Consider the following 22717-nt stretch of genomic DNA (forward strand, 5'->3'; position numbering starts at 1 on the left):
GAGGGTGCCCATGACCCAGTCTAGGAGTCTCTCGAAGGGACTGGGGGTGGGGGCATTTTATCCAGATATTGATGGATGAGTGGGAGCTCTGAAAATGGAAGTGCGGAGCACTGGTTAGTACAGCCTGGGCCATCCCTGTGCCAGGCTCTGCCCTGGGCAGATAGGCAGAAAGCTGGAGTGGAGGGCATGTGGCCTCTTGTGTATGAAGTCTGAGAAAATAAGAGCCGTCTCGTGGCCATCCTCCAGACAGTGGGAAGAGTGGGGCAGGTGCTCCAGGCTGGGGGGCCTCAGTGGAGGAATCAGGGAGCACATTTTAGAAGGGGTGGGGCTTGAACTGGGAGGAATCTAAAAAGCACAGTGGAGGAGGCTGCATCTGGTAGAAGCACTGTGTCTACAAAACCCAGAGGCAGAGATGTGCCCAGGCCGATTATAAAGCGCCAGTGAGTTGTAGATAAGCCTGGGGTTGGGCGTGGAGAGGGGTGCCAAGAAAAGGAGCTGGGTGCGACTAGGGCATTAAATGCCAGGAAGAACCCAGATCCCACCTGTCCTTCACTTGCCCCTCCAAATGTGCCTCTTTCAGGCTCAGGTATCCTCGGTGCCTGGGGACACCTCCATCAGGGCCCCCAAGTAAGGGAAAACAGTCCTTCAACATTGCTTCATTCTTTTTTTTAATCTGAGTTTTTAATTTTTAAAATTTATTTTAATTGGAGGCTAATTACTTTATAATATTGCGGTAGTTTTTGCCATACATGCACATAAATCAGCCATGGGTGTACATGTGTTCCCCATCCTGACCCTTCCTCCCACCTCCCTCCCCATCCCATCCCTCAGGGTCATCCCAGTGCACCAGCCCTGAGCACCTTGCCTCATGCATCGAACCTGGACTGGCGATCTGTTTCACATATGAGAATATACATGTTTCAATGCTATTCTCTCAAATCATCCCACCCTCGCCTTCTCCCACAGAGTCCAAAAGTCTGTTCTTTACATCTGTGTCTCTTTTGCTGTCTCGCATATAGGGTTATCATTACCATCTTTCTAAATCCCATATATGTGTTAATACACTGTATCAGTGTTTTTCTTTCTGACTTACTTCACTCTGTATGATAGGCTCCAGTTTCATCCAACTCATTAGAACTGATTCAAATGCATTCTTTTTAATAGCTGAGTAATATTCCATTGTGTATATGTACCACAGCTTTCTTATCCATTCGTCTGCTGCTGGACATCTAGGTTGCTTCCATGTCCTGGCTATTGTAAACAGTGCTGTGATGAACATTGGGGTACACATATCTCTTTCAATTCTGGTTTTCTTGGTGTGTATGCCCAGCAGTGGGATTGCTGGGTCGTATGGCAGTTCTATTTCCAGGTTTTAAGGTATCTCCACACTGTTCTCCATAGTGGCTTTACTAGTTTGCATTCCCAGCAACAGTGTAAGAGGGTTCCATTTTCTCCACACCCTCTCCAACATTTATTGTTTGTAGACTTTTTGATACAACACTGCTTCATTCTTAAAGGAGAAGTCAGCAGCTTGAGGAGATGCAGGGCTATCCCCAGGGCCACTAGGAGGCTGCTACAGGGAGATCTTGTGGCCTGGAGCCTGCAGATCAGCCTCGGGACAGACTGCCTCTTCTAGGTTCTACCCCTGCCCTCTCATCTCCATCATTCTGGCCTGTGTGTACCTGGAAGGCTGCCTGGAGGCACGCTCATATGGAAGCATCTCAAACACAGAGCTGAGCTTATAAAACCCTGGAAGGGCTGCTGTCTTGCTGTATCTCACTGTTCACTGAACCCAGGGTAGGCAAGGCGGGAGTGGAGAAGCTAGAAGGAGGCATAGGAAATGCAGGCATTCTTTATTCGCAGCAGCAAGGGAGACCTGCTTTACTCTCTAATGGCTGACACAGCAGCAATCACGACTGTGCAATTCAACTCCACGTGACCCGCCTCGACTTCACTGGACTCTACTCAACTTGCCCCCTGCAAGAGCTTTTCAGGTGGTGCTTATATAGGTTTACAGAACAAAAGTGGCCTGTGGTCAAGTGGGTCATCATGACCTGCATGCATAATGCTATAAGTGATCTCAGCTATTACATAACCATGTATTTACAAACGTGGGACGAGAGAGCCTGGCCACCCCCATCTTGGCTAATTTGCTCTTCCCCTACAGCATCTCCACTGAAGGTCCCCGAGAAGGCAACAAAGGAGAATTATGCCACACAAAGCCCTTCCAAGTCATCTTCACTTGTTTCCCCCTTGCTTACATCTCTTTCAGGCACTCCTCTGCTGGCTCCACGTCCTCTCTGCTCCTTGTCCTCATCTCCACACACACCCACACGCCACCCCCATTACTCCTCTAGTCCTTATTCCTTTCTCCCAGATCTTAGTTTTCCTCCCATAGAACAGCCTGGCTGGCCCGTAGCTGCTGGTACATCACACAGACCCAGTACTGACAGAACTGGTCGTGGCAAAGGGTGTGTTCTGCCTTAGAAGGTAGAACGGGGAGAAGGAAGAGGGTCAGGGCAGGGAGGGGAAGGACGGAATAACTTCTTCAGTATTTTTCCTTTCACCCTGCCTAATTTCCAGGGCTGTTCAGCCACAGGGACATTTAGAGAAGGGCTCTGCAGGGGTGAAACTCCACAGTAATGTCAGAGGTCTGCTTACAGCTGGTGGAGGAAGCAGCCCAACCCATCTTGGGAATCCATTCAAAGTGCCCTTGCTGGAGAGGCTGACAGTTTGGACAGAAGGCAGTTTGATTCTTTAGGTCATGGTGAGATGGATGTATGGGGGCATCAGAAGACAGACTGGTTCTTAGTCCCTATATAATGCAGAGCTGTGCCAAGCAGTCCAGGTGTTATCCATTTTGCTTCTGAGACCAGGCTCTTCAGCTGCCTGTCACGGAGGGTAGGAGATGGAAGAGCAGAAGGCACAGGGCCAATGCAGTGAGTCCCAGAGGATTGTCCCAGCAACACACAAGAGCTGTGACCCCCTAGTTACTTTTTCAAGAGTAAAAATTGTGGGCCACAGGTAAATCCCATTCCTACTGTTCCTCGTAAAGCAGAATAGCATAAAGGGTTCAGACCCCAGAGCTAGATCACCTGGGTGTGTATCCTGGCTCTCATTTACTAGCTGTATTACTCTGGACAGGTTATTTAACTTCTTCATACCTTAACTTCCCTAACTGTAAAATGGGAGTAATAATGACACCTATTTTATAAAACTGTTGTGAGGATTAAATTAACTAACACATGCAAAGCACTTAGAATGACGCCTGGAACACAGTAGGCATGCAGTGAATGTTACTGTATAGTGGTTTCGCCTTTTGTGCACACAGCTTCCTCGAGGGTCCTTCTCTAAGAATAGGCATGGCAGGTTTCTAAGCAAGGAGCTTTAAGCAGAAGATTGCAAGGGTTTTTCTTTCTCCTTTACCTAGAAGGCAGCCAGTCTTTAAGGGGGAAAAAAAACCCCAGCACACTTTTTTGAGAACAAGGGCCATAATCCATGAGCCCTATCTGTTGCTGTAAGAAGGAAAATCATTCATTACATGCCAGGACAGGGATTCCAAGCACCATTTGAGGGCTTGAATTCCTCCTTCTCCTCTCATGCTTTTTTTCTTTTTCTTCTTCCCTATCCCCCTTCTTCCCCCTCACTTTAACCCAGAGCATTCTCAGTGGGGTAGGGGTCAGCGTAGGGGCTTACCCTGGGCATGTCTACTTGCTGGGATGGGGACAGAAAAGACACAGACAGGGGTGGAGTGCAGTGAGGGGCAGGAGGGACCATGCTGGTTCAGAGGGGTCCAAGGATTCTTCTGTGGGTTAGGGAAGATTTTCTGGGGTTGAAGCAGTACAGCTGGGTCTTGGATAGTTGTAATTAGACTGAGGGAAAGGAGATAAGAGTGTTCCTGGTATAGGGAACAACACAAAGGCATGGAGGCTGTTGGAGGAAGGATAGGAAGGGCTGTGGCCTGATATGAAGCTGGAGAGAAAAAGGCTGCCGGCCAAGGAAGCACTGGGGAGCCACGATGACGGTAATGCCCACTGCCAGGATTCCAGGTACCATCAGTGTGTTGTACACTCGGTTTCTCACTTAATCCTTATAATACCTCCTGTTACAGATGGGGAAGCTGGGACCTGAATGTGGGAACTGACTCAGGTCACATAGCCTTCCTCTAACCCAGAAACTAGATCCTCCCCCGCTTCACCCTCCCTCCCCTCCCCTTTCCTCTCTTCACCTGCCTTCCAAGTGCCTACTTGCCCCACCCAGTCCTAGTGAGTGGGGACCCCGAGGACGTTGTGCCAACTATAATGTCAAATCATTTTTAGTTAGGCACAGTCTCCTAGGGGGCTTCCCAGGTGATGCCAGTGGTAAAGAACAATGCAGGAGACCCAAGAGATGTGGGTTCCATCCCTGGGTCGGGAAGAGCCCCCGGAGGAGGAAATGGCACCCCATTCCAGTACTGAGGTGGGCTGGCTAGAGCCTTTGGACCAGGAATCCCCTTGGTGGAGAGGGAGGGTATTTAAGGATCTAAACTGGGCCTCCACCCAGTGGGAAGCGCACCAATCAGAGAATGGCTTGCCTGCTCCCAGCATCTCATGAGTCCTCCATGGACACCTCAAGGCCAAGCTGCACGGTGCTGGAACCTGTGACCTGAGTCTCTGCTCCTCTCCATCAGCTTCCTCATCTGTGATTTGGGAATAAAAACCTCTATCCTCGAATCCAGAAGTGATGTGAAGACAAAACAGGACCAGGCGTGAAAGAACTTGGAAAGTTACAAATTTCAGGACTTCCGTGGTGGTCCAGTGGTTAAGAATCCACGTGCCAATGCAGGCGACATAGATTCAACACCTGGTCCAGGAAGATTTCACATGCCGTGGGCCAACAAGCCTGCGAGTCGCAACTGTTGAGCCCTCGACCAGCTACTGAAGCCCATGTGCCCCAGAGCCCGTGCTCCCGCAACAAAGGAGCCACAGCAGTAGGGGCCCACACACCACAACTAGCGAGGAGCCCCCACTCACTGCGCCGAGAGAAAGCCCGCAAGCAGCAGCACAGACCCAGTGCGGCCAAAAATAGGTGAATAAATACACAAAAATGAAGTCTAAAAAACTAAAATCACAAATTTCAGATGGCAGGGGCCATCATTATTATTGGAGAGGAGCAGTGACTTCCAGGAAGATGATCCCCACACCATACCAAAATTTCCTCAAAAGAGTAGAGAGAAAACAATGTACAGGAAACAAGAGTCTGATTTCAAACAGAGACAGAGAAGGGCACGCCCGGGGAAGCTTAAGCCCACTCCATACTTTTCAGACGAGGCCCAGGGAGGTGAAAGGATTTACCCAACGTTACACAGCAAGGAAAAGGCAGAGAGGTAATAGGCCAGGCAGAGCTCCCTTCCTTACTATCAATTTCCCGTTGAAGAGGGAGAGATACGCTGGCCGCTTTGAGGCAGGGCTGAGGCAAGGTTGAGGTGAGGGATTTACCGGAGACTGGTCTCAACTCAAAGGGGAAGAGCTTTCTCCCTACAGCCATTTCCTGTAATCCAAGGGAAGCAGCTAGCAGGGCCCGAGGTCCTCCCAGTCTCATGAGGTAGTCAGGCAATCCCTGAGTGTCTACCACCCTACGCTATGTCCAGCCATGCCTACTCATCTGGACGCACGGGGTCAGGGGTGTGTGTTTGGGGGTGGAGGGGGTTGATGGCAGCCACAGTCCTCTTGGGCTAAGGGGAACATGAGTATCCTCTCTTTCTGGGAAGGCAGAACCTAGGCCCAAGGAGGACAATACTGCTGAGGGCTCATCAGAGATCTGGAATTAGCAAAGGTTGTCTGGAGGAGCATGGTGTTTGAAGCTCCTGAAATCTGAATTTGCCATTGCCATTGCCATTGGCATCCTGAATTTGCCAGGAGCTACCATTTCCTGACTTTGACACTGGTCAAAGTTACTTCGCCTTCATGACGCATAGAGAAGGCACAGTGAGATCCACTTTCAAGGGGCGGAGTGAAACAGTAGAAGCCACCCACACCTTGCCTATGGTGTGGGGGTGGGGGGGGGGGAGGTGGGGCAGATCGGCCTCAGGTAAGAGTGTAGGTTTGGCAGTGGTAAATTGGCTCCTGAAAGGACTAGGTAACGACAAGAAGGAAGTAAAGGAAGTGAAGTCTTAACCAATTCTCGGGGTCTTTTTGTGGTGGGTGTTGCTTTACTCGGTCAAGGTTCCACGTGGGGGGATTGGGGAAAACCGGCCAGAAGAGGGCGCAAGAACCGCGTACCCCAGATTGCCGCCGGAGAAGGAGGGGGCAAGGGGGCGCAGGGCGGGCCTCTGGAAGCGTGGGGGCGTAGTCACAAAGGGTGGGGCTCCTGAAGCTGCTGGGGGAGGATTGGGGGGGCGGTCAGAACTGGATTGGCTACAGAGGTGGGAGGGGCGGGGCGTTTGGGGGCGCCAGGGGCGGGACCCGGTCGCAGTTACAATGGGATTCGCCGTGAAAGACCTGGTAGGAGGCGTGGCCTGGGCGGGGTAAAGGGGCGGGACGGGGAGCAGCGAGCGCCCAGGTTGGCCTGAGGCGCGCACTGCTCCCCCTGGTGGCGGGTCTCTCGGCTGGCAGTGTTTCTCAGAGTACCTGTGTCAGTGGTGTTTGTGGGTGTGAGGTTGCCATGTTGAGGGTCCCTGGAGCAGGAGGCGTTTCTGCCCGAAGGCAGTAGGTGCGCCACCCTGACTGTATGCCCGCGGAGCTGACCACACTCGGACGATTCGTGTTGCAGCGAGTGCTGGGGCGGGGTAGCTCTGCCCGCCGAGCTCCCAAGGGGCTCATCTGGAGGGCTGCTTCAGTCAGCCTCTGCTCCAGCGATCTGTCGGCTCCTCCCCGATTCCCTCCCCTCCCCACCCCCCACAACTCCCGATTCCCAGCCTAGCGCGCTCCCGGAGCCCACCCCCTCTTTTGGGCGCGAGGCCCCGCCCCCCCACCCCCTTTCCTCTGCCACAAAGTTTATTTGCAACAAAAGGGAGCTAGGAGAGAGCAGCTCAGAGGGAGGGAGCGGGAGCAGAAGCTCGAGGAGAGGCAGGCCGGCCCGCTGAGGAGGGGGCGCAGAGCCGAGGAACGGAGCGTCGGGATCCTGCCGGGACCGGGTCGGGCCAAGATGCTCTGGGCCGCACCGGGCGAGGCGGGGGCTGGGCCCAGGAGTCGACGCTGAGGCGGGAGGGGTCGCGCGGGATGGAGCCGAGGCGGCCCGCGCGCCCGGAAACTTGAGCCGCCGCAGCTAAACCTCTGCTTGGGTCTGTGCACCCTTACCCCGCTAACTGCCTCGCACTGCGACTTGCGAGACCCCGGCTTTGGGACCCCGGCCGCTGCGCTCCTTCGGGACGGGGGCGCAGGGGGGGTTGGCCGCGGCTCCCCGAGGCCAGCCCCCCCAGAGTGAGTCCCGCCACCATGGCGGACGGGGCTCCCCGGCCCCAGCTATATCGCAGCGTCTCGTTCAAGCTCCTGGAGCGCTGGAGCGGCGGGCCCGGGCAGAGGGAAGAGGCCACGGACGCTCCGGGACTGCGGCGCCGCTCCTCGTGCCGACCGGTCGCGGCCGTCCCGGCCCAGCCCTCCCGGCGCGTGTCCAAGCTGGCGTCGGGGCCCCCGGCCGCCCCCGCGCAGCCGCGCCCGCTCCGCAGCCTCTCGCCGTCGGTGCGCCAGCTCTCCCGGCGCTTCGACACACAGCGTCTGGACGACAACTCCACCGGGGCCCGAGACGGGGGCGTCTCCCCGGCGGCAGCAGAAGAAGCAGCAGAGGGAGCCGCGCGCGGAGCCTGGCCCAGCGTCACAGAGATGCGCAAGCTCTTCGGGGGCCCTGGCTCCAGGCGGCCCAGTGCCGACTCAGAGGCCTCGGGGACGCCCAGCCCTGACGGGGCCGCGTGGGAGCCCGCGACCCGGGAACCCCGGCAGCCCCCGACGCCACCTCCTCGGACGTGCTTCCCTTTGGCGGGCCTGCGTACGGCGCGGCCGCTGCCCGGCCCGGGGACCGAGGGGAGGAGGCGGCGGCAGCAACAGGAGCGAGCGCAGCGTCCGGCGGATGGTTTACATTCTTGGCATAGCTTCTCCCAACCGCAGGCCTGGGCCCGGGCCTCCTCCTCCTCCATCGCTTCCTCCTATCCTGTCAGCCGCAGCCGGGCTGCCAGCTCCAGCGAGGAGGAAGAGGAGGGCCCGCCGCCGCCGCTGCCCGGGGCGCAGAGTCCGGCCTACCACGGCGGCCACTCCTCGGGCAGTGACGAGGACCAAGACGGTGAGGGTGGCCACTGCCGGGGAGGGAGGACGGGACCCAGGGCTGGAAGCTCCTCTTTGGATAAAGACGGTAGGCCGGACAGTTATGGGTTAAATCCGAGCAGCATGGACTCGGCAGGGGGATCTGGGAGCCCCGATCCCCCAACTCCTCCAAGAGCTCCTAGCGAGGAAGGACCCCAGGAGTGGGGTGCTGGCTCTCCTCCCTGTGTTCCAGGTCCCCAGGAAGGACTTCGGCCCTTGTCAGACACTGTGGGGGGGACGTTCCGCGTGGCCAAGGTGAGCTTTCCCGCGTACCTGGCCAGCCCTGCAGGCTCCCGCGGTAGCAGCCGTTATTCCAGCACAGAGACTCTCAAGGATGAGGAGCTGTGGGCCAGCCGGGGTTCTGGGAACTGGGGCGTGTATCGCTCCCCCAGCTTTGGAGCCGGGGAAGGGCTCGTCAGGCCCCAGGTGCGAAGCCGCACCAAGGTACCTGTGGGCACCACGAGGGTATCGCGGGATGGAGGACTGGACCTAGACAAGAGCCGGCAACGGAAGTCCCTGTCGAATCCGGATATTGCCTCGGAGACCCTGACGCTGCTCAGTTTCCTACGTTCAGACCTTTCAGAGCTGAGGGTCCGAAAGCCTGGTGGGCGACCTGGAGACCTTGGAAGTGGCCCGGTAGATGGCAGAGATTCACCATCAGCAGATAGCTCGGTGGGGCAACTTGGGCCCATGCCCGCCCCAGCCCCAGCATCATCTGGCACCCGCCCCACACTGAAGGACTTGACGGCCACCCTCCGAAGGGCAAAGTCCTTTACCTGCTCTGAGAAGCCCATGGCCCGCCGCCTATCCCGCACTGGTGTCCTGAAGCCCAGCTCCTCTGAACTCCTGCTGGCAGGCCCAGGTGCTGAGGAGGACCCACTGCCCCTCGTCATCCAGGATCAGTATGTTCAAGAGGCCCGTCAGGTGTTTGAGAAGATCCAGCGCATGGGTGCCCAGCAGGATGATGGCAGTGATGTCCCCCCTGGGAGTCCTGACTGGGCAGGAGACGTGACCGGAGGGCAGCGGTCTCAAGAAGAACTCTCCGGCCCTGAGTCGAGTCTGACAGATGAGGGCATTGGAGCGGACCCTGAGCCTTCTGTTTTAGCATTTCGCAGCCTGAGTCCCACAGGAGTTTGGCGACCCCTCTCCTCGTCCTCAGCCCAGACCAACCACCATGGCCCTGGGGCTGAAGAGAGTCTGGGAGGGTGGGCCCTGGTGTCCCCTGATACCCCTCCCACACCTGGTGCCCTCCGCCGCAGACGCAAAATCCCACCTTCAGGCCCTGGTGGGACTGAACTGAGCAATGGGGAGGCAGGTGAGGCCTACCGGTCTCTGAGTGACCCAATTCCACAGCGCCACCGGGCCACCACCTCTGAGGAGCCGTCTGGGTTCTCTGTGGATAGCAACCTCCTGGGTTCACTGAGCCCCAAGACAGGGCTTCCGACAGCCCCAGCTGTGGACGAGGGCTTGACCAGTGGCCACAGTGACTGGTCTGTAGGCAGTGAAGAGAGCAAGGGATACCCTGAGGTTATTCAGAGCATTGTTCAGGGGCCAGGTGCCTTAGGGTGTGTGGTGGATGACAGGGTTGCTGGCAAAGCCCCCAAGAAGAAATCTCTGAGTGACCCCAGCCGCCGTGGGGAGCTGGCTGGGCCTGGATTCGAGGGTCCTGGTGGGGAGCCCATCAGAGAGGTCGAGCCCATGTTGCCTCCGTCTAGCAGTGAGCCCATCCTGGTTGAGAGGCAGGCAGAACCAGAAGAGCCCAGTCCTGCCAGGGGCCGGGCACAGTCTGAGAGGGCCCTACCTGAGGCCCCACCTGCCTCTTCCACTGCCCATCATGACTTCCACCTTGACCCAAAACTTGCTAACATTCTGTCCCCACGGCTCATTCGCCGTGGTTCCAAGAAGCGCCCAGCCCGGAGCAGTCATCAGGAGCTCTCAAGAGAGGAGGGCAGTCAGGACCAGGCTGGCAGCCCGTCTCTGGCCCGACCCTCCTCCAAACACGTTCGCCATGCCAGTGTGCCTGCCACCTTCACACCCATCATGGTTCCTGAGACACCGACTTCCGTTGGCCCCCCTGTGGCTGTGCCAGAGCCCACGGGCTTCCCTGCCAAAGCCCACCCCACGACGCAGGCACCATCTCTTGAGGACGTCACTAAGCAGTACATGCTGACCCTCCACTCCAGTGGGGTCCCCGCCCCAGTGCCCGTGGATATGCCCTGCCTGACTCCGACCGCACCACCGTCTGCGGAGGTCAAGCCCTCTGAGGCAGCCCGGGCTCCAGATGAGCCTGCCCCAGCCAGCAAGTGCTGCAGCAAGCCGCAAGTGGTGAGTCTTAGTGGGGGGCCTTCGGGGCGGGGCTGAAGGAGGGCCGTGGATATGACTTCTGCAGGAGTCTCTTGAGTGTGCTCATTGGGCAGGTGCCCAGGTGTGAGGGAGCTTCTCAGGTCCTGGAAGTGCCCAGGTGGGTTTAAGAGTGTTAATGACACATGGCTCCTGTCTACTCAGGCCCCAGAGGCTTCTGCTGGTGCTAACGTCAGAGGTTCTTACGTGCTCCAGTGTATTCTGGGTGATAATTACAAAGGGTTCTAATCTGGTCCTTTATATATTTTTCAGGGAATAGTTTTATAGATTCATATCTGGTTTTTTATCAATACATGAGGAGCTGTGAGGGTGGTGGAACTTTCTCAAGTGCCTTGCTGACCTCCTGTTTGGAGGCCCACAGATGACATGGGTTTGCCCTTCGTCATGTGGCTTGCCTGTGGTAGATCAAAATCTGGGTCTGAGCCTGGGCCTGGGAGAATTGAAGAGGTACAAGGCATGACTTTATCTCCATAAAGTGGAGAGGGCTTCATAAGGCACATTGGCAGCCCTGGCTTTTCTCTGTAACTAAACCTCCCCATCCGTAAAAATCGGGGGTTTTGGACAAGGTGGTGCCTCTATCTCCTTCCAGCTGTGCTATACAGATTTGTGGGGTGTCTGTGGCTTGGCACACTCTTTGGACCTGAAATCTGCCAAAGCCTCCTCCAGTTAGAATGAGGACCTCTCGGGGAGGGCAGGGTCAGTGGAAGGGCTGTCAGCAGACAAGACTTGGGAGCACTTGTCCCTCATCGTGCAGGCTTGTATCTTCTCCCCGCTCCCCCTTTCTGGTGATTCTGAGATGCTTCCTCCTTCCTCTGCCAGACCCCAGGGGCTGGGACTCATTCTCCCAGAGACCTCCTCTCTGCCTTCTGTCTTTAGCTGTTTCTGGAGTTTGGGCTGTTGGGTTCACATCGGTTCTAGGCAGTGTGATGGCCTGGCATCTCAGATGGAAGCTAGATTTGAGGCTCTGGCTTTGAGTCTGGAGTGGAGATGGCCTGGGGTTATTTCAACCATGGCTCACACATCCACTGTGTTGCCTGCAGAGTGAGGAACCTAAAAACCCTAAACCTTGGACTAATTTGGTCCCTGCCGGTTCTCAGTGCTCTCACGGCCCCCTCTGAACTCTCTCGCTCTCTGCTTCTCCCCTGTCTCTAGTTTTTCCTAGTCCTGGCTCTGGTGTCTCAGAGGCTGCAGTCAGTGGGCAGGGAGAGGGAACATTTGGGACCTGTCCTTCCTTCTCAGAGCTTGGTAGAGCTCAGAGCTCAGGTGCCTGTTGTCTTTGTGGGGGTGGGGAGGGATGACAGCAGGGGCAGCTCCTGCCAGGGACCCCCTCCCCAGATACTTTTCCCATATAATTGTCTCCTCTGGGAGCCTTGAGGAGTAAGTTAGGGGAGTGAATCGAGGGACTTGGGGAGACTGCGGGGAGGGGGCCCTCCTCCTAAGAAGAGGCAGTGAGAGGAGGTGGGAGTTTTTGCGGAATTGACTCCAGGTTTACTCTCATCACGTTGTTCCCCTCCTCTGCCTGATCTCAGGGAGAAGCTTAACCCCCCTCAGCGCCCCACACGGCCCATGCTGCCCCTAGGGGGGTATGAGGTGGGACATACCTGCTCATAGCACAGGCTTCTCCCTGTGTTCAGTGAGGCTCTCTCCAGCCTCCAAGCCTGTGCTCGCTCCAGTCCCCTTCTCTCTCCAGGCCCTCTTACCCCTTAGAGAACTGGTGAGTCTGTCATTTGAGCCCGGGCTCCAGATCCCTGTGTGGCCTAGGGTCAATCGCGTCCCTGATTTTTGCCTCACCTTCGCCTTCTGTAAGTAATGATCTCTACCTGGCAGGCTTGTATATACTGCGCGTGGGTGGTATGATCACGCCCTTACTGGGGGCAGGAGAAAGGGGAAGAAAACAGGGTTCACTGTCCCAGCTGCTTCTCAGTGACCAGCCTTGGCCTCTCCTCCCTGCGCCCTACTGCTTTCTGAGCACAGGACTGGGCATTCTGGTCTCAGTATAACCAGTATAACCTCAGTATAACCTTTTCAGTCAGCTCAAAAGAGATTCACCATCCCCTGACTCCCAACTCACTCATAAAGCCTGGAAGTTCTCCCATCTGCTAGCCCGAATCCCTCCTGCTGTCCCGTTCCTTCTGGCTCCAGGAAGATGGGGAGCAGTTGTCCAGCCCTCGTTCTGGCCTCTGTGGAGGAGACAAGGTCCCTTTGTTTCAGGCCTGGGGTTCCAGTCACGCTCCCTGGGCTGGGTGGAGATGGTGTGGTGTGGGCTCCAGAATAAAAAGGGAAGAGGCTGTCGCTCTTTGCTGATGAGGCAGAAACCAGTGTGAGCCCAACCAGGGGGCTGGCAGGAGAGGCTCCGGGAACGGACGGGGCTCCTACCCCACCCTTGGGCTGCAAGGAGCCCCTCAAAGTCAGGTCTCTCCCACCCCAAAGTCTGTTTCTACCCTCTGGTTGGTGCTGCCTCCGCCATTGGGAGCAGGAAGCCTGGTACCAGGCCCAGCTCTGCTGAGACCTGAGCAGAGTCGTCTTGGGTTTCACAGTTTTCCCATCTGTACAGTGGGTGGTTAGACTGCCTGGTCTTTGAAAGTCTATAGGATGGACTCAGCCTGTAGGGTGGTCAAGGGAAACAGAAGGAGTCAGGATATGGCTGGAAGGGAGAGAAAGGCAGCTCTATGCAACAGCTGTAAGGACCTAGGAGCCCAGGGAATAAGGGATCACTCATGGTCACTTTCCATGAACACTTGCTTGCAGATGTACTGGGTGGAGGAGGCCCAGCTGTAGAGCATTTCTGCCCTGCCCCCTCCCACATGCCTTGTCATTTCCACTTAGGTCCACAGTAACCTGGAAGATCAGCAGTTTTTCATCCCAAGGCTTCCCTGTCCTGGCCTTAAAGTACAGAGTTGATCCAACCTTCTGTCCTCAGGTACCTGATACCCATTTGAGAGAATTGGCAACTCTAGTCCAGAAACAAGAAGTGGCTTGTGTCTCAGAATCAGATGGATGGACTCAGAGAACTTTAGCATATTGAAATGGCAGTAACAGCGACTGACATTTATCAAGTACATACAATAAAGAATCCGCCTGCCAATGCAGGAGAGACAGGTTCGATCCCTGGGTCAGGAAGATCCCCTGGAGAAGGAAATGTCAACCCGCTCCAGTATTCTTGCCTGGGAAATTCCATGGACAGAGGAACCTGGCGGCTACAGCCCATGGGGTTGCAAGAGTCAGATATGACTTAGCGACTAAACCACCACGACCATATGCCAGACTCTGAATGTTTCAGTCCTCAAAGATGAAAGCTGTCAGAATCTCATAAGGCTGAATTCTTAGAATTGCAGGGTCTTAGATTCCCACTGAATCCTAGAATGTCAGTGTTTTGGAGGTGAAGGGGCCTAAGGGTCCCTGTCTCTTTTCTCGATGGAATTGGCCTGCCATCTGAATAATGGGATAGGGTCAGGGGTTAGTGGGGGCCTTTACTGCACGCCCAACTGTCTGAACACTTTGATGGTAGTTATTTAATGCTCTGGGGCCAGGGTTTGTGGTGGGAAGAACTTCAAGACTCAGAAAGGAGAACACTGACTTTAAGGTCACCTAGTATGGCAGGGCAGAGCTGGGCTCATGCACCAGCCTGACCTTGCCTGCACCCCCTGCCCCCAGCAGACATGGCCCCTATCCCCCTCTTGCCCAGCCAGAGGACTGCCTGGCTACAGCTCTTTGTCACCTTTCTTCTCTCTGTCTCTCCTTGGCAGGGAACCCACGGGGTGGGGGTTCTCTCTTTTCCCTCCTTGGCTCTTCACTCTGATTTTTCCATGGAAACTGGCCCTGGGAGGGGAGGTGATTAGGACATTTGGAATTCTGAGCAGTACCAAATATCTATAATTAAATGTCTTGTCACCCAGGAGGAGGAGGTTGGGAAGGGGAGGACAGGCAGAGGGCTGTCCCTTTCGTCTGTTTATTCCCTGTCTTCCCCCCCACCCCCAGTACTTTCTAAGGGTCCTGGGCTCTTAGGGGAGTGTGGCCCAGGAATGGGTCGTCCTCCCCCCACCACCGGGAAGAGCTGGGGGATGGACCAGAGTTGCGTCTGACATTTTCCAGCCCTGAATTTTCAGGACCAGCTGGATTTGGGAGGCTGGGAAGCTGCTGCTAATCCTGTCCCCAGCCCCCTCCCAGTGCCAGGACTTGCTCCTCCTGCTTCCTTCCCGCCCATCTGTGATCTCTCAGGCTACACGTGCTGCCCCGCAGTGGGGTGGAGGCACCACCAGGCTGCCGAAGCACTCAGAGAATTCAGGATCTAGTAGCTGACTGGAAGGGGCTGTGGGATGTTGAGGGACTGGCCTGGGTGCTGGCAGGAGATGCTCCCTGGAGGAAGCTCTGTCTGGAGCTCGGCTCTGAATATCCAGAGAAGAAAGGGAGAGGTTCTAGGAGGAGGGCACAGCATGGGCAGAGGCTAATAGGTAGGAAAGAACAGATTAAACTGTGTATCCCAGGAGTTTGTTTCAGAGACTTGGGTGAGCTTTGATAAGGCAATGCATTCATCCTTGCAACAAATGCTTACTGAACCCCTGGACACTCGGGCACTCTTCTAGGCCCTGGGATACAGCTGCAAACAAAACAAAGGCCTGACCTCATGGAGTTTCCAGACTAGTGAGGAGACCTGTCTGTAAATGGGTGCCTTGTGCTTCGGAGAGAGATGAGGGCTGGGAAGCACAAGAAACCAGGATAAGGGACTAGAGGTTGACAAGGCTGGGGGAGGGATATATTAAATTAAGAAATCTGAATGAGGTCTCACTGAGGAGGTGAGATTGGAGAGCAGAGGCTTGGCGGGGAGCAAGACAGGCAGCTGTCTTTCGGGGAAGAGAGAAACAGCAAGTGCAAAGGCCCTGGGGTAAAAGTCGAGAAGACAGTGTGAATGGAGTTAAGTAGGAGATAAGGTCAGAGTTAAGGGAGGGTGCAAGTGGGCTGGGGCCAGATGAGGTAGATTTCAGAGACGAATAGGAGGTCTTCCGTGTTTACTTGAGGTGAGACAGCAGGCCATATTTTGAGGTTCTGAGTTAGAGTAGTGACCTAATCTGACTTAGGCTTTCATAGGTCTGCTCTAGCTAGTCTATGGGGGTAGACTACAGAGGCCCAGGGGAGGGGGCATCAAGAGGCCACTGGAACAGTCTGGGTAAGAGATACCGGGGGCTTGGGCTGGGGCAGAGGCAACAGAGTAGGGGGTTTCTGCTGCAGCTCCTTGTGGCTGTAAGGGGTCACTTAGAGTGGGGAGGGGGAGATTGACAAAGCCCCCAGGGTCAACTGGAGCTGTAGGCTGCACCAGACGCCCCTGTAGACCTCTGTTGGTGTGGCTCAAAGGCTAGGAGGGTGGAGGTTCTCAGGGCCCCAGTGAGGCAGGTGACAGTGCCTTATCCCACTGGTGGCTCCTCTGCAGCCGCTGTGACACCTGTCAGCTCCAGCTTGCGTGTTACCTCAGACAGGGAGCTCGCGCCACCCACAGGCAGTGCTGTCCCCACCTCCCCTCTGGGATGCTAGGGGGGCATCCCAGTACATAGATGAAGCAGGCCCAGGGTGGACAGAGACTTGCCCCAGTCCTGGGATTCAAGTATGGAACTGGGCCCAAAGTGCCCTCACTCCTAGGCCATACGTTGGTCCCATAGAGTCCCCACTAAGCAGAGCTGGCAGGGATGATGGTAGTAGGGCGGGGGAAGGGGGAGCCCATGTTTCCCAGAAAGGCTTGCAGCCCTGGCATACTTATTGGGAAACGTGCCCAGGCAGCCTGGCGCCTTGGCTGGCAGGCCCTGAAACGGGGGCGCTGGGTCTCTTGGGAAGCAGCAGCCTGTTAGAACCATGCCCCACCATGGGAGTTGATCCTCCAGGCAACCCCCACCCCCACCCCCGGGCCTCTGGGGCATTCCAGGGGTGGACAGAGGCAGAGGAAGACTGCCAGGCCGCCATGCCCTGAGCCGAGACTGAGCCCCAGCCCATCACAGGCAGGGGCCTATAGGGCCCCAGCCAGGAAATCTGAGCCCCCTCCAGTAGCTTTGGGGCTCATGAGAGATGTCGTGGTATGACATGTGAAGGTTGGCAGTAGGCATCAGGAGACCTGGGTTCTAGGCTTGGCCTCTCCGTTTTCCTGCTGTGTGGCCTTAAGTAAGTCCCTTCCCTTCTCTGAGCCATAGATTCCTTCATGTTCTTGGGCACTAGGAAGAACTCCCTCTCCTGCTGGGAGAGGTAGCAGCTGTCCTTAGTAGGATCCCAGCTTGTATTAATAGACTGAAGTGCTGGTGGGTGGGATTCACAGTCCCCTTTAGCTTGCTGAGGAGACTGAGGCTCAGAGTGGGGCTGGAACTCACCCAGGCTTGGCCCCCAGGGACCCTATTCCCTACGACCAGCTGCTGCTCTGCACCCTTCCACACACATAGAGGGGGCCTCTCCCCCACACTTGTGGCAGATCGTGGGGCTCACTCTGGGGCCTGCACGCAAAAGTGTTGATGCTGCTGCTGTGTCGTGTTAGTACTTTCTTTGGGGTTTGGGGCAGTTGTGGAGGTCTGAAACACTCCCGGGGCAGGGAGAAGGGGAGAGGGGAGTCTCCAGAGGTACCTGAGGTGGGAGGGACATGAGCTAATTCCAGGGTCTAGGCTGGCAGATGGGTGGTGTATTAGTTTCCTATTGCTACTTTAGCAAATTACTACGTGTTTAGTGACTTAATACAAGTCTTATTTTATAGTTCTGGAGGTCAGAAAAAATGGGCTTCACTGAGCTAAAATTATGATGTTAGCAGGAAACCTTTAGGGGAAAACTGCCCTTTGTCTTTTCCGTCACTGGAGGCTGTTGGCACTTACTGGCTCATGGCCCTTTCCTCCATTCTCAGAACTGTCAGTCAGGTGGCACAGTGGTAAAGAATCCACTTGCCAACGCAGGAGACATGAGATGTGGGTTCGATCTCTGGGTCGGGAAGATCCCTTGGAGTAGGAAATGGCAACTTGCTCCAGTATTCTTGCTGGGAAAACCCCATGGACAGAGGAGCTTGGCAGGCTGTAGTGCATGGGGTCACAAAGAGACGCAAATGAGCGGCTCAACAACAACAACATAGTGTCTTCAGATCTCTCTCTCACACTGAACTGAACCTCCTCCCTCCCTTGTAAGGACCGTTGTCATTACTCTGGGCCTATTTGGATCATCCAGGATGATATTCCCCTCTCAGAATCTGTAATTACATCTGCGAAGTCCTTCTTGCCATGTAGGATAACATTCACAGATCATGGGGATTCAGACCATGTAGGATAACATATTCTCAGGTCCTGGGGATTCAGACCATGTAGGATTACATAGTCACAGGTCTTGGGGATTCAGATGCAGACATCTTTGGCCTTTATTCTGCTTTTGACAGGTGGACAGATGGGTCAGGCTGTCAACTTCCGGAAGCCAGAGCCCCCAACAGGGGCTGGTCACTGGGTAGAACTGGTGAACGCAGGCCCCCTGCATTTATCCTGCACTCATTTCTTTTCCTGATCATTTGTCACTTTCATTTATCCATTCATTCAACAGTCATTTGTTGAGCCCTGATGGGCAATAAGAACACACAGGGAAAGTTTGGACATCATCCCTGCTTGTCAGGGGTTCTCAACAAGGGTCTTAGCCCGCTGATGTGGGTGGGGTCCAGAGGGTGGCTGAGCCCTGCTCTGGTGGGAGAGGGACAGAAGAGCCTGTTCCCTTGTGGATGGGTTTGGCTTCTAGAGTGGCTGCCTAAAAATTGGGATGAAGTAGCTCCCAAGAAGGGCAGTTGGCAGGAGAATGTAGAGCCAGGGCAGAGAGAGAAGAGTGGGATCTAGGGTAGAAATCACACTTCTGGGCTGGCTCAGGGCAGATGGCCAGGAGCTACCCCTCCCCCTGTGCTGGGAGCTTTGTGTTGGGCATTAGAGACCCTGGTGCTGTTGGACCAGAGTCAGGCCCCGAAGGGCCGAGGTGCTGCCTCAGAGGTGGCCCTGAAGGGTGGCACGTGGAGGGTAAGGAGCACGGTCCGTGTCCCTTCTCAGGCTGGCTTTGGGACCCAGGGCAAGCATTTTCAGACCCCTCTGAATCTGTAAAGTGGGTGAATTATCCCCTCACTCCATGAAAGATTATGATTAAGATTGAATGAAATCATGCCAGGAGGGTTTCCTCAAGAAATGTTAGCTCCTCCCCTTGTAACTGAGATGCTAGGATTCTGTGATCCTAAGAGACCCTGATTCCAAAATGCTCAGGTTCTCATCATCTCTTTCCAGCCGTGAAGCAGAGGACAGAGCTCTAGATAGGAGGGGGGTGTGGGTTCCGGCTACATCTGTATGGTGGGTGACCCAGCAGCCTGGGCCTTTGGAGATGTGCAGAGGGGCTGGGCAGTGAGCTGGAGTCAAATGCCCACTGACCTGGCTCCTATCTCCCGCTCCCTCACCCATTTTGTCATCACCAGTCCCAGCCTCGGAGCAGAGTGAGGTCCCAGACCCATTCGAACTGGCCTGTGAAGTGGATCTCAATCCCCTCTGCTACCCATCCTGGGCTGAGAGGCCCTTCAAGGTGGGAAGTCTGAGGTCCATGTGCCTGGTGGGCTTTGGGGTTAGACAGATGAGGGTTGACATCTCAGACCTGACTCTTGTCTCACAGCTGGGTGGCATCTAACAAGCCATTGCCCCTCAGCTCTGAGCCACAGTTTCCTGCTCTACAAAGTGGGAATGCTAAGGAGTTACTGTGAAGGCCAAGAGAAAACTTATGGAACGAATCCTCAGCCCATGACCCCAGGTCTGGAAGCTCTCAGAATTGTGGCCGATTTAAAGTGTATACTTCTGAGATTGCCAGTTCAGACCACAGAATCTCGTGGTTTCAAGATGAAGGAGTCTGAGTTGTTTTTTTTTCTGCAGAAGACGTAACTTTTAACTTAATTTTTTCATACATTTGAGATTATTACTTCTTGGTTCTGAGATTCTGGGGCCAGGGAGAAGCGGGGCAGTCTTAGGTCAGTGGGAGAGCAGTTGGGGGACTGTAATGGTGGGGGCCAGGCTGAGGGAGCAAGCACCAGGTTGGTGTCTGTTTCCTGTTTATTGGTTCCCAGGGGGTGAGCAGGCCCTGCTCCCCGAGCAGCATGGAGCAGGAGGGAGGGAGGCCTGGGGTCCTGGCTGCCAGCCAGCCCCACAGCCTGGCCTCCTGGGACTGCCGAGACCCCCCCTCCCCCAAGCCCCCTTGGACAAACATCCAGTCCTTTCCCAGGACAGGGCATTGGAGGTCAAGGAGCAGATGTGAAGGGAAGGGGCAGAGGACAGGAAAGGACTCCCCCCACTCCCCCGCAGAAAACCCTACTGGCTCCATCTTTCTTGACTGCCTATGTCACCGCGGTCTTGCTCCTGGTTCCTCACTGTCCCTGTCTGTCTCTCCCTGTGTCCCTGGGGTAGGACTGGTGTGAGATGTCCAGCTTCTTGGCAGACCAGGAGGCAGGAGAAGGAAGAGGGACAGGGCCTTTAATGCCGGGATGGCCTACTCGAGAAGACCCTTAGAAACCAGTGTGTCTTCTAATCACTCCTCATCCCTGCATTATTCAGCAGGGAAGCAGGCACAGTGAGGGAAGGGGTCTTGCCCCAAACCACACAGTAGTGGACCAGGCCCAGCCATCTGCCCGTGCACCTCACAGCTGGGTGTAAGGGGCCACGCTGGGGAATTCTTGAGGGGGCAAGGGACATAGTCCCTTGGCATTTTAGAGAATCGAGCTGAACCAGGCAGGAAAGAGAAGGCTCGATGTATGTCTGGGGCCAAGAGGGCAGGGAGATCTCTGACCAGAGCGCATGGGGAGGGGCTGTGTGTGCAGGAGCCAGGTTTAAAGCCTCAAGGCCGAGTGAAACCGCAGAGGCTTTGTCCTGTGGGCAGTGGGGAGCCGTGGAAGATAAGGAGCTGAGGAGGAGGAAGAGTGCCAGACGGGCACATTGAAAAGCATTCTCTGCTCATGGGGGGATGACTGGACTGGGGAGCCAGGGAGGTTAGACCTGAGCTTATGGGAGCAGGTGATACAGGGGTGGAGAGAAACTTACTAGGGCAATAATTTGGAGGTAAAATTGAAACTGAAATTCAGAGGCCCTGTCCGAAGCTGGGGTAGGGGGAGTAGGGCCTGCCTTCCTTATTGGAGTTAGAGAATGAGGCAGTGGACAGGGTGCAGGGTCATCTGAATCAACCTCCTGCCTCGGGGCAGAACTTCCGTCTGCATTTCTGGAGGGACGAGGGAGCTCTGAGCCAGCTTGGGTCCCTGCCTCCGTGTTCCATGTGCTTTTTGTCCGAGTTCGGATCTTCTTGCTCCAGTGGAAGCGCCCTGCTTCTCAGCGGGTTCACCAGAGAACAGCAGAGCTCCAGGCTACACCCCAGCCAGCCCTCTGGGAGCAACCTGGTTGGGGAGCGTGTGAGAAGAAAAGGAGCAGGCCTGTGCTCCCTGGCTGGCTAGGACCCAAGACAAGGCACTTGGCTTCAGTCTTCCCATCTGTAAAGTGGGGGTCCCAGAAGTGGCAGAGCCCAGAAGATCTCTGGACTCTGCAGGCTCTCGGGAGCTGGGGGAAGAGGAACTGGTAGGTAGACAGGCAGACAGCCTTGCCAGCAGTGCTCACAGTGGGTCCCGTAGTTGCAGACAAAGTATCCTCATGATGTTTGTGTCATAGACCCCAAGACAGGTGCTGTTCTATGGCCCTGCAGTCCTGGAGGCCTTCCTGGAGGAGAGGAGGGCAGAGGCTGTGGGAAGAGTAACTCAGATTTGGGGCCTGCTGCTGAGCTTCAGTTTCCTCATCAGAGGCCTAAGTATCTTTCTAGCTCTCTGCTACTTCTGGGCCCTCCTCTCTGCTCCTGCCTGGACCAGAGCTTCCAGGCTTCTCCCCAAGGCCAGCGGGGGCGTTGCCTGGGGCGGGTGAGGAATTTCCGAGGGAACAGCTAAATTCAGCCCTGGCTAAAAATAGTCTGGGCCTAGCCCAGAGGCTGAAGGAGGAGGAGAAGGACAGAGCCGCGGAGCTGCTCGTCCACTTGCCCCGCCTCTTCACCTGGACCCTGGGCCTGGGCTGGGAGGGCCTCCTCCTGCCTCCACCTCTTGCTTCCGCTCACCCCAGGCCTTTCCTCGCTGTGGGCACTGGCTTTCTGTTTGTTGTTCATCCTGTGCTCCTCCCGCGGTCTTGCTCCTCTGTCTCTTGTCTCCTCTGCATCTCCCTGCCTCAGCCGGGCCAGGACCAGGCCTCAGGAAGAGGGCCCTGTATAGGGTGATGTTCCTTCAGCGTCCTCGCCTGAGAGTCAGGGCCCCTCCGCTACTCAGGACTCAGCTGTTGCAGCTCCTCTCTACTCATGGGGGTAGACAGGTCTCAAAAAATTTGGGGGCTGTGAAATGGGTGGAGCCTCCAGTTGACCCTGTGACTCAGTGCTTGGTTCAGGTCAGGTGACTCCACCTGTGGCAAGCCCTCCCGGTCCAGGCATGTGGTGGGGCATCAGAACACAAATGACACGGAGGGAGTGGGGAAGCAGGAGGAGGAGAGCCAGGTGCTGCCCCCAGGGAATTCCCAGGTTGCCCTGAGCTCTTCCCACCACCCGTGGCCAGCCCTGTGTGGGCTCTGCCCTGGGGATCACAGGCCTGAGCAACCAGGCTGATGGGCAAAGGGTGCTTCCCTAGCCCGAACTGATTGGGGATGAGGGTGGGAACTAGACACTGAGGCCCAGAGTGAGTAAGGTACCAAGCTCGGGTCACAGAGCTCGGGAGTGAGGAATCGAGGCCGACCTCCCTCCAGGAGATGCAGGAGAGAACCTTGTCTAATGCAGAGAGAACCGGAGGGAGGTGATGGAATGTCTGAGGATGTCTAGTCCCCAGCATCTGCCTGAATAAGGTGCAGGCGAGGGAGTGGAAAGTCACTAGTCACAGCCACAGAGCTTGGAAAGCTCTTCCCATGTGCCTGGCCACTGGTGTGAGCCCTTTCCACATATTCCCTCATTTAATCCTCACGTCCTGTCTTTGGGGAGGGGCTGTTTCCCTGTTTCTCAGATGAGGGACCTGAGGCACAAGTTAGGAGTTGGGATCCAAGCCCAGACAGTCTGGTTCCAGAATCTGT

General features: G+C 55.9%; 1 protein-coding gene across 1 annotated transcript in view; it reads left to right on the plus strand.

Moving 5' to 3' along the window:
- Positions 1-7415: 7415 nt before the first annotated feature.
- Positions 7416-22717, plus strand: part of ARHGEF17 (Rho guanine nucleotide exchange factor 17) — a 55791-nt gene continuing 40489 nt past the window's right edge. The window contains exon 1 of the mRNA XM_052652755.1: positions 7416-10598. Within this exon, the coding sequence (XP_052508715.1) occupies positions 7416-10598 (3183 nt within the window). The remainder of the gene's footprint in view (positions 10599-22717) is intronic.

Source organism: Budorcas taxicolor, chromosome 15, assembly GCF_023091745.1.
Source record: "Budorcas taxicolor isolate Tak-1 chromosome 15, Takin1.1, whole genome shotgun sequence".
In the NCBI taxonomy this organism is placed as follows: Eukaryota; Metazoa; Chordata; class Mammalia; order Artiodactyla; family Bovidae; genus Budorcas; species Budorcas taxicolor.